Source organism: Hyaena hyaena, unplaced genomic scaffold, assembly GCF_003009895.1.
Source record: "Hyaena hyaena isolate Hyena2069 unplaced genomic scaffold, ASM300989v1 scaffold_123, whole genome shotgun sequence".
NCBI classification, from domain to species: domain Eukaryota; kingdom Metazoa; phylum Chordata; class Mammalia; order Carnivora; family Hyaenidae; genus Hyaena; species Hyaena hyaena.
Window position 1 is genome coordinate 1454344 of NW_024080756.1, and position 12504 is coordinate 1466847.

Genomic DNA, 12504 nt, shown 5'->3' on the forward strand with positions numbered 1-12504 from the left:
ATTGGCATAAACTACCTGCTCGTGCATTTTATTTCCAGTGTCTAAGATAGCACTTTTCCTTCTTATATGCCAAGCAACAAAATGTAAATGAACTGTCCTGCAGGCATATGGAATTGAACATACATGACAAATTTCATGTTAAGCCCGCTATGAAATTGTACACATCATGTTACAGAGATAGTATCGTCAATTTCACTGTAAATGAAAAATGCAAGTCATGAGTTTATATTCTATAAACTAATAGCCTCATATAATACTTGGTCTAGGTAATAATCTTTGCCTCTGGGGAACGTGGAGAGTGCCAGGATATGCTACCAGAGGGAAAAAGTTGTTTTTCATGGTTGAAATTTTTTTTTAAATGATTCACATGCAGGGATAAAATTCACAAAGTTTATATCATTATAAGTTTTCTTTATTTTCACTTTTGTTAATATTTAATGGATATTAATGGGTTAATTTAAAGAGTTTACCCTGTGAAACAGTTTTCTTTCTAATAATCTGCTTCTTTCTCATTGATTCTTTTGATTATATTATGACCAAACATTTTAATACAGTGGGACCTAGTTATAGGCCTGGAGGGGTATATAGGCCTATATGGGTTTAGCTACTCACCCCACCCACTCCCCCACTCCCCACCTTTAGCCAGAGAGTGTGGCTTGCTACATATCACTTTGTACATGGAAAAGGTTAATTGCCTCTCAATTTTCTGTGGGCTTTTACAGTGCTAAAATTCATCACCATGATACAACTGAGATGTTAGCTATCATGGTGGAGCAAAATAGAAAGGAGCCCATTGGAAATTTATGGCAACAAGACCAAAAAGGTCCAGGATGGTCTGTGCAGTTCTGGTAAAGTGTTTAAAGGTTTGCAAGGAAAAATTTATTGTTATACATAGCTGTTTTACTTGAGAAAATGTGGTTGTAAGGAAAACAAGTCCTTTTTGTAACATTGAATGTGATTTTTTTTTCTTTTACAGAAAATTCTTTGCCAAAACCAAAATTACCTGAGGACAGTGTTATTTCACCATACAATATAAGCACAGGCTATTCAGGGCTTGCCACAGGAAATGGACTCAGTGACTCGCCTGCAGGGTCTAAGGATCATGGCAATGTGCCCATTATTGTACCTTTAATCCCTCCGCCCTTCATAAAGCCACCAGCAGGTAAGTCACTACTGGGGTTTCCAATGAGAACGATTCAGAAAGTGGTTGTCATTATCTTATAAATAATTATTAAATGCTAAAGTTAACTTTGGAAAAGACTCTTTTAGGAATTTTGTAGACAAGAGGTATTAGCACATGTATTATTTAAAGTAGTATTGCTCTGTTAGGCAAATTTAGGCAAATTCCCCCCATCTACTTAATTGAATGAATATTTCCTGCCATTGGCTACAAAAATAGTCATTTTCCTTCTCTGAAATACTCTGTTAAAAATTAAAAAAGAAAGGTGAAATAATTTTATATACTGATTAGCTGAAGTGGGTGGAGGTGGTGTGAGGGCGAGGTCTCCTCAGCAGACAGCCCTTCTAAATCCACTTAAGAAACAACCTAGATTATCCATTGCTGCCACAAATTCTTTCTAATTCCTGGAAAACTCTCTTTGAAAGCTTTAAAGAAAAATGGATGTCTGAATTTACTTGCATGAAGTGTAATTAGTTCTTTAATGTTTCCAGAAAATCAGATGGCAGTGTATGAAGCTGGATGACAATGGGCTGAGCATTATGTGATGGTGCAAGCTAGGTTACCATGTTCCATACAGAGAAAGAAGTTCAATAGCATCGTATCTGGCTTGCTGTGAAATGTTGGAATTATGCTAGAATGCTTAACTGCTACCCTGATTATTTTCCTGTATATTGAGTTGAGCTATGATAAATAGGAGTTTTGATGGCAGTACTTAGTATAACTTACTGAAGAGAATGTTTGCATTTTCTTTTTAGGGAAGATAGTCTCCTTTGGTTGACTGAGGGGCCCAGATGTATCTCCCAAGGGCCAAAAATATACTTTGCATAGGCCACTGGAAAGGAGAGGGGTGACAAATTTCATAAATGTAGGGTTCATATTCGAATGTATGTCCAGCAGCTTGGGTGAGTGGGGATGATAAAGAGTATCATTAAGGCAGTGTGTCTAAGTGGAAAGAACCCTGGCTTTAGATTTAGACAGATTGGGCTCACATCTAGGCTTTGTCACTTACCAGCTCTATGAGCATGCGCACATTATAGGAGTTCTCTTCTCCTCAGTTTCTCCATCTGTAAAATGGGGTCACAGTTTCATCCTATGGGATTTTTGTGGCCATGAGATGAGAAAATATATGTAAAGCACCTAGCATAGTACCTGCCATACAAAAGCCATTTGGTAAACACTATGCCTCTTTTTTTTTCCAGTCCTTAGTCTGCTCTAGAATTATCATGCACATAATTTGTGCATAAAAAGGTGTGCATCCAAATGCAAATTCCCCTCTAAGATTTATTTGAGCAAAGCAAACAGCTTTAGAAATTAGCATAGCTGAGGCTAACATGAGTTTGGCATGCCAAAAAACCTGCCCTGGAGTTTCCTGCCGAGCCAGCCACGTGGAATTCAAGCACACAGCTCTCATTTAACTCTAATTCCACATCAGATCAGGAAATAAATATGCAAAGGGACACAGGCCAAAAATTGAGCCTTGGAAGTCTTAGACATAGGAACTCAGAGGAATTAGAAGCCAGAGTAACCGAACACCAGTGGTTTTATGCTGTCTTCATGCAACTCCAAAGCACTCATCTGCTGAAAACAAAATGTAGGGAAGGATGTGTTTAATTTTCTGTATCTGCTCTAAACCTTGACTCTGTGCTGCTCCGGGGTTCTATATGACAAGACAAAGAATACAGAAAGGTGCTTTCAAGGGTTTTTCTCCATTAATCCCTATGCAGAAACACTTACAGGAGAGATGAATTTTGATTTAGTCGTATTATCAAGTGCAGGGGTCCACAAACTTATCCTGTAAAGAGCCAGATAGTATTTTAGGCTTTGGGTTCTGCTGTCTCACAGCTGTATCACAGCTACTGAACTCTGCTGTTCTAGCAGGAAAGCAGCCACAGATAATATATAAACAAATGGCTGTGTTTATGTTCTAATAAAACTTCATTTACAAAAAAGACAGCAGGGAAGGTTTGGCCACAGGACAACAGGTTGCTGATTTTTGCACGAGGGTAAGATTGGCAAAAGCCTCATGATAATAGGAAGGTGAATAGAATTTCTGAGTCAGGCCATGAGGTTTGCCAACGTCCTCTGTGTAGTATTATAAGGGACAGCAGCATGGACAGGAAGAGAGTGGGGTTTTCAGGGTATGTGGTGAGCTTTGGCACATCGTAGTACTCTAATAATATTTGTTGAGAACTGAATGAATGACTGATATTCAAATACCTACTGCACATATATAAGACAGTACAGTCCACTTTGTTGTTCACTGAGAAAATGTTAATATGTTGGCTGGGTTTGTCCCAACCTGTCAGAAATTGACGATAGCTTTACTGACAGTGATGTGAGTAATTATCCATGGATAAAGTTATCCATGATTATCACAGATTATCACAAAGCTTCCATCTAATAAATTGTTTCAGTTTCTCCTTTTGTTAAATCGTTAACCAGAATTGTTACACAGGGTAACTGAGTTGAGGCACATTTCCTGTCAATTTTATAGTTGTATGGAGGTTTACATAGTATTCCTAAGGGAAACTAATAAATGGTACAATGGCTAGAAGTAAAAGGTCCCTCTATAATCAGCCCCTGAAATTTTTATTTATTTAATTTATTTTTTTAATGTTTATTTATTTTTGAGAGAGAGAGAGAGAGAGCGCAAGCAGGGGAGGAGAAGAGAGAGAGGGAGACACAGAATCCAAAGCAGGCTCCAGGCTCTGAGCTGCAAGCACAGAACCTGATGCAGGGCTCGAACTCACGAACCATGAGATCTTGACCTAGGCTGAAATTGATGCTTAACCGACTGAGCCACCCAGGCTCCCTGAGTCCCTGAATAATTTAGAATTGAGGGTATCATGCAACTGTGCACCTCTTGGGGTAAGGAAGACGAGGATCATGTGTATGTTTTGGATTCCTGGAAGGAAAATAGCGGTTAGCATTCAAATTATTCCTGTTCTACTGTAAACTGGCTGTGAAAATGCCAATAATAACAATACCTTATGTTTGAGTGAAATCCTTTATAGTGTATGAAGCTCATTTACATTCATTATTTTATTTAATCTGATCTTTACAATGACCCCAGGAAATAATGTGGTAGATATGGTTACATAAGGAACTGAAGGTCAGATAGGTTAAACGGCTTTCTCAAGATCAGGAGACATCTAAGTTCTTGAGCCAAGACTAGCAGCAATGTCTTCTGACTCCTGATTCAATGTTCTTTTTAATAAAAAGTTGCCTTTTCAGCATATTTGTATAAAACTTCTTTAGACTATATCAGGGTAAGAGTACCTCTTAGTCTGCTACTTCAGATACCTTAGTGACAGGGGATACAATGTGTTCCTGTAAAAAGTCATTTTCTAAAGACCATATCTTTTGGGAGACTTGATGGGTTTCTTTGAACCTAAGAATCTGTGATTCTGTGAACTGGGATGACCTAGTAGGAGTAAAACCCCAGTGTGGTTTTAAAGTGCTTGCCATCACGGGGCAAGTTACTTCCCTCCGAGGTACCAGAGGGCTCCATCTGGTCAGGCACTAGTTCCAGAGTGTGTTTCATGTGCTTGGGCGGGCTCACCACTGGATCCCATCCATGTTTGGCAGCCGGTGGGCCCAGTGGAATACTTGTGATTGGGAACATGGTGATACCACACTTGCTTGGATTTCCACCCTCCTTTTGCACAGCTGCGTACAGAAGTGTGGGTGTAGCTTATTTTCTGGCCTTGGGGAATTGCTTTTCTGTGCCTGCTCCCCTTTTCTTCAGAGGACGGTAGCTTCCTATGCTTTGGTGATTACCACGAGCATTGTCCCTGCTTTGGCCACACGTGTTTGTGCACAATTTTTTCTGATATCCAAGGCTAAGCTGCCCTTCCCCCGACAGAGACAGAATTTGGCCCTTGGTGTAGGGTTTGTGACATCACAGTCGTTACTATGGTAATAGACTTGTTATAAACACAGGATAATAGCCCTGATTTTGCCTTTTTTTCCCCTCCAAGCAGTGAAGGAAGTCACCACGATCCTTAAATAAGACTAACAGACTTTTTCACAGACTAGGAAGTGGACAGAATAAGGCTTTGCTATAAGAGTCACAATTTTAAAAAACCTGTTAAACGAATAAGAAAATCATAAAAAGTACTGACCAACTCCTTCTTTTTATGCAAACACTCCTTTATCCTTTTAGTTTGAATGAATATGAAAGCCTCCTTCTTTGCTAATTTTAAAAATCACAGCATGAGCATAGTCTGAAGTGGCAGAATATATATCAGCGAGAGTTTTGAAAGATAACTCAGGTTAATTATATTGTCACCTTGCTGTAATTCTTCTCATATTAGAGATTTTTAATATAGGTTCAACCTTTCAGGACTTCATTCAAAGAGGGTTTGCCAGTAAAGGGCTTACAGCACGGATTGCAAAGGCTGTACTGGAATGAGTCCCTGTCAAAATACGTATACCTGTCCTGCTCCCCTATTAGTTTGACTATTGAAGTAAAGCTGTTCAAATGAATTTTAAATATAAATTTTTTATAAAGACTTTATATTGGTCTTTACTGCTTTACAAATGTAATAGCACTCAGCTCCACTGACCAGATATCGGTCCTCTGCAATGGTTGGATAGGTTTGGGTCCCCCTACCCTTGTCTTGAAGCAGGATTTTTATCTCCTAGTTTCAGACTTCCTCCATGACATTTTGCTCCTAAGAATTAAAAAAAAAATCGATGCAGCTATTGGCATAATTGTTTTTGTTCATGAGGAAAAGATGAAAAGGAGCAACTTTTCCTAGGGAAAGTCTCACCGAGCCCTGCTGCAGAAAACACTGTGTATCTAGGAAAAGACATTTTAAATCTGAGTATTTTGACAGGCTTACAACTTGCCTAGTACAAGTCCAGAATCCCTCTAAATTCCTGAATACTTTAAAATGAAATTAAATGTAAAAAGAGGAGGAAATATATTTCTGCATTTATATGGCAGTTTTGAATAAAATGTCTTTTACCTTAAATGGTAAGTGACCTTATTCTTATTCCCCACTACCCATGTGAAAACTGAAAGATAGGGTCTATCCACACAGCACACATAGGCATATGTGGAGGGAAATGAGATCAAGCTCCTAAGAGCTCGATTCCCTGTGTGCAGCAGCATCTTGACTTTCTTTGAAAACAATGACCATTTCCTGTCTTCCAGGATGGTTTGCTTTCAGTGAGCTTTCCAAATTTGTGTTCAGTCATAGTCATGGAAATATGATATATTTTTTCAAGCAAATCTTAAAATTCTTAAGGGGTTATAAGAACTGGGCTCTAAGGAACCATTAGCTTAACTGAGAATATGGAAACATTCACGTGATCATCTAAGCCCTATGTATATAGCTGAGCAGCCCACAGTTAATAAGCATGTTACTTTTTGGCTCTTATAATTCTTACATGGAGTTGTACTTGCAGGGAAGTGGGAATCAGAATGTGGTTTGCATTATGATCATTATTTATTTTATCTGTTATTCAATATTCTCGGGGCTTGCATATGAATGATGTATTCCAAATAGCCATTGAGAAAACAAGAGTCAGTCAAAATTGCTCTGCTATTTATTTATTTGTCCAACTTTTAAAATATAATTATTAAATAAAATTACCTAGAGTTAATGGGATTTGGATGATTTACTATTTATGTAGCAGATACATTTCTCAAAAAGAAAAGATATTCACTGAACCCTCAGATTTGGAGAATTTTCCAAATCACTTAAAACAAGGACAGGAGGAATGATGGTGAATGGCAAGAATAGGAATAGTTAATAACCGTAATAATATAGTCTCATCTTAGCTGATATTTTTTGACCACTTCCTATGGGCCAGGCATTGTGCTAATAGATTACTATCTCATTTAATTTTCAGAACAACTCTGTGTGGATGCTATTAGTAACATTGTTTTACAGATGAGAAAACTGAGACCCAGAGCAACTTGCCTGAGGTCACACAGGTAATAAGTGGCAGAGCTGACATTTGAACTTAGGCATAATGTCTCCTTAACCCATATTCATAGCCACTGGACTATCCAAAAAAATATGTCAGTTTTTCAGTCAATTATGTGTTTGCTGGATGTTCTTCACATTGTGCTAGATAATACCAATATATATATCATCACCCCTGATCACCAAGAACTTACAGTAGACTAGGTACATAATCAAAACATCATTCCACTTTGACTTTGGAAGGTATTTTAGCAGCATTTGGAGGGTGCATCATACAGTAGAAGGGCAGTTAAAGTGAAGTAGCAGAAATGCTATAGGGAGATAATCAGGAGCTGTTATATTCACACAGCTGAGGAGAAATGGCATCAAAAACATAATGTATGCTAGAAGATAGCCATTTGAAATTCAAGGTGATTAACAAAAGACACAAAATGAAGTCTAAAAATGTTATCTATTAATGACTGGGGTCCTGCTTTATCTTTCCTTATAACATTGAGGGCTCTTGAAAAGGTGGAAATCAAATTTCGGTATGTTCAGTCATTCTTTTTTTTGTAGTAATCATCCATCACTGTACAAAATTATTACAGTATTATTGAGTATATTTTCAGTGCTATATTTTTCATCCTCACAACTTATTTATTTTTATAACTAGAAGTTTCTTTTTTTTTTTTTAATATTTTTATTTATTTCTAGGAGAGAGAGAGAGACAGCATGAGCAGGGGAGGGTCAGAGAGAGAGGGAGTCACAGACTGAAACAGGCTCCAGGCTCTGAGCTGGCAGTCAGCACAGAGCCCGACGCGGGGCTCGAACCCATGAACCGCGAGATCATGACCCAAGCGAAAGCCGGGCGCTTAACCGACTAAGCCACCCAGGCGCCCCTATAACTAGAAGTTTCTATCTATAAATCCCCTTCACCTATTTTGTCCATCCCCTTCTCCCCTCCCTTCTGGAAACCACTAGTTTGTTCTGTATATTTATGAGTCTGTTTCTTTTGTTGTTGTTTGTTCATTTTTTTAAGACTTCTCATGTGAGTGAAGTCATCTGGTATTTATTGTTCTCTGTCTGACTTATTTCACTTAGCACAATATCCTCATGTTGTCACGAATGGCAAGATTTCATTCTTTTTTATGGCTGAGTAATATTCCATTGTGTATGTTCAAGGATTCTTAATGCCAAATCAAATATGTGGTTTGAATGGCAGCATGATGTGGTAGAAGGACTACCAGAACAAGAATCAAGAGACCTGGGTTGTTACTGCCCGCTTTGCTACTTATTGGCTGTGTAATCTTGGATAAGTTACTCTGCCTCTCCATGCCTCAGTTTCCTTGGTTTTTTAAAAATATTTTTTTTTAAGTTTTATTTATTTCTGAGACAGAGAGAGAGAGAGAGTGTGAGCAGGGGAGGGTCAGAGAGAGAGGGAGACACAGAATCGGAAGCAGGCTCTAGGCTCTGAGCTAGTTGTCAGCACAGAGCCTGACACAGGGCTCGAACCCACGAACTGTGAGATCATGAGCTGAAGTCAGACGCCCAACCGACTGAGCCACCCAGGTGCCCCTTCCTTGTCTTAAAAATGATGTGGTTAGCTTAGGTAATTGTGATTTATCTATATTATAAAATCTTGATTTTGTGACTTGTTTAGTGAATTGCCCACCTGATTTTGTGATTTGAGAGGGTCTGTTTTAATATGACATAATATGTATTTGTTAGTTGATTGAACATATTTAAAGAAAACTCACCTAAGTATGTAATTATGGCAGCCAAAAGTTTGGTAGAAAATTTATGCTGTTTAGGACAACTATTAGTGATTGTTAATTTTTTTTTATTTTGGAAGAGTGACTTGAAATAATAGATTTTTTAATGTTTTATTTATTTCTGAGAGAGAGAGAGAGAGAGAGCAGGGGAGGGTCAGAGAGAGAAGGAGTCACAGAATCCGAAGACAGGGCTCTGAGCTAGCTGTCAGTACAGAGCCTGACGTGGGGCTTGAACCCACGAACTGTGAGATCATGACCCTAGCTGAAGTCGGACGCTTGACTGACTGAGCCACCCAGGGGCCCCTTGAAATAATCGATTTAAATTTTAGAAAACCTGCTAGAAAAAAAAAGTGAAATGTGAGTAAATAAAAAGACTGTATCACCCATATGTCATTACACCTAATAATTTTGATGTTACGTATAAGTAATGATCACTGGAATAAGTCCCAGAATTTCTGCAAAAGAGAAGTCACATTGTGTCCAATTTAATTGATCAAAAAAGGCATAAAGAGAAATAGAAAACTTGAGTAGTCCTACATCTGATGAAGAAATTAAATAATTAAATCCTTTCCACAAAGAACATTCTAGACACACATAGCTTCAGTGGTAGAATCTACCAAAAATTTGAGGAAAAAATAAAACCAAAATCAAAGAAACTCTCCTAGAGAATAGAAAAAAAAAAAAAAAAAAAGAAACACTTTCACTCATTTTATGATCCCAGCCTGACTTTGATCCCGTGACATGACAGGGCATTAGAAGTAAAGAGAATGATAATTTAATATAATTGTGTTACATTAAAATGGAAAGTTTCTGTTCATCATGAACACTGATTCAACCCTCAGAAAAATCATAGCAAACCAAATCCAGTGATGTATGCAAAAGGATAATGCATCATGACTATTTTGGATTTTTTTTTGAATGCAAGGTTGGTTTAAGTTTAAAATATCATTCGAGGGGTGCCTGGGTGGCTCAGTCAGTTAAGCATCTGACTTTTGATTTTGGCTCAGGTCATGATCTCATGGTTTGTGAGATCAAGCCCTGAGTTGAGGTCTGTGCTGACAGTGCAGAGCCTGCTTGGGTTTCTCTCTCTCCCTCTGTCTCTGCTCCTCCCCTGCTCACGTTCTTTCTTTCTCAAAATAAATAAATAAACATTAAAAAATAAATCAGTTAATATAATTAATCACATTAACAGAATAAAATAAAACCTCATGCAATATTCTCAAAAGATGCAGGAACAAATTCAATAACATTTAACATAATAATAATAGAAACTCTTGACAAAGTAGGGACAGAATGGAATGTCCTTAATTCTATTACAAAAAGTATTCATAAAAAACCTACAGAAAACATCATATTTAATTTTTTTTAATGTTTATTTATCTTTGAGAGAGAGAGAAAGAGAGCGTGAACAGGGGACAGGCAGAGAGAGAGGGAGACACAGAATCTGAAGCAGGCTTCAAGCTTTGAGCTGTCAACACAGAACCCTATGCAGTGCTTGAACTCACGAATGGTGAGATCATGACCTGAGCTGAAGTCGGATGCTTAACCGACTGAGCCACCCAGGCACCCACAAAAATTGTATTTAATGGTGATATATTGAAGACTTTCCTCCTGAGATCAAGAATAAGATACAGATGAACACTATCACCACTTCTATTTAATTTTATACTAGAATTCATAGACAATGGAATAAGGCAAGAAAAAGAAACAAAAAGTGTAAGGTTTGAAAAGTAGAAATGAGATTTTGTTTATAACCACCCCTTCTCCATCAATGGACAGGTGAACTACTGTAAGTAACAAGTACATTTATCAAGGTCTCTAAACATTGTCAATAACCCCAAATCCATTATATCTCTATATACCAGCCAGACTATATTAAAAAATGAAATTTTAAATACCATTTAAAATAGCATCAAATTGTCAAATACCCTGGGAAAAATCTAACAAAATATGCAAAATTGTTATATATGGAACTATAAATATTGCTGAGGGAAATAAAAGAAGACCTAAATCAGTAGAGGGATACCCCATGTTTATGGATTAGAGATTAAATATTCTAAAAAGGCATATTCTTCATGAATTGATCTATGTATTCAATTTAGAAAAAAGTCCTAGCATAAAATTTTATGGAAATTGTAAAGCTGCTTCTTATATTTACATGGAGATTCAAAGGGCAAGAATAGCCAGGAAAATCTTGAAGAAAAAAAAAGGAAGACTTATACTATCAGATCTCAATTATTACAAGGCTCAAATAATTAATTCATAATGAAATAATTTTATTATTATTAGTGTTAATTGTGCTGTTGTTATTATCCTCCTTTTGACCATACTTTGAATTAGTCTTTAGGAATCCTTTGATCTCTATTTGAGGCACAAAAGAGAAAAGAATACTTTGTGTTTCTCATGTCACTTCTCTTTTGGCTTAATTTTTTTTTTTTAAAGAATCTTTTCTTGCAATTATGAAACATGTTGCCTTTTGGAAAAGTGCGTAAAGTATAAGCGTATTCTTTTACAAATAGTGATCTTTTCCATTCACAACTTCTTCCCTTTAAGAGGTAACCACTTGTATGGTAACCATTGCCTTATTTTCTTCTGTAGTTTTAATACCCAAGTATACTCTCCCCTCCCTCAAGCAAAATAGTTTTTTGTTGCCTATTTTTGGACTTCAGATAAATGAAATTATGGAAGCCAGCTTCCAAAATGACCCTAGTGATCCTGGTCTCCAGGTAGTTTCTTTCTGCATTGAATTGGGGCTGGTTTGTGTGACTGACTTTTGAGGCTGTCATAAAAGGTAATTGCAATTTTGCCTAGTTCTCTCAGATTGTTCACTCTTGAGGGAGCATGAGGAAACTCAAGCAGCCCTGTGAAGGAGCTCATGCAGACAGAAATGGGAACCTCCCACCAACAGCCAGCACCAACTTGCCACCTTAGAAGTGGGTCCCCCAGTCCAACCCAAGCCTTCTAATGACTGCAGCTCCAAGAGATATTTGACTGTAACCTCATGAGCAACTCTGAACCAGAATTGCTCTAAACTACTCCCAAATACCTGACTCACAGAAACCATGAACAATAATAAATGATTTCTATTGTATTAAAAGAAAGACAATGAGATAATGAAAAAGGGTATACATATAAGTCACTGCAGTGGAATTCAGAAACAAATATAAACAGATTCTGGATTTATGACAAATATATTCATCAGCTTGGGTTACTATAGCCACATACCATGGCCTTGGTGGCTTAAATAACCAAAATTTATTTTCTCACAGTTCTGGAGAATGCAGGTCCAAGATTAACATCATCAGGCTTAGTGTCTGGTAAGAGCTCTCTGTGGGTTTCAGATGGTTACCTTCCCTCTGTGTTTGATGTGACAGAGAGAGATAGCAAGATCTCTGCTCTCTTTTCTTAGAAGGTCATTAGTTCCATTAGATCAGGACCTTACCCTTATAGCTTCATTTAACCTAATTAACTCTCAAAACCACAGTCTCCAGATAATATCACATTAGGAGTTAGGGCTTCAATATGAATTTCAGAAAGACAAACATTCAGTCCATAACAATAAAGATAACAATCTAGTGCAGTGAGGAAAGGATAAAGACTATCAATAAATGTGCTTATGGAAAAAAAAGTATGT

General features: G+C 37.4%; 1 protein-coding gene across 4 annotated transcripts in view; it reads left to right on the top strand.

Moving 5' to 3' along the window:
- The window catches only part of LOC120235208 (sine oculis binding protein homolog), a 165045-nt gene that overhangs the window by 14596 nt on the left and 137945 nt on the right, over positions 1–12504 (top strand). For all 4 annotated transcript variants that reach the window (XM_039237402.1, XM_039237401.1, XM_039237400.1 and 1 more), the window contains exon 3: positions 977–1162. In XM_039237402.1, the coding sequence (XP_039093333.1) occupies positions 977–1162 (186 nt within the window). The remainder of the gene's footprint in view (positions 1–976; positions 1163–12504) is intronic.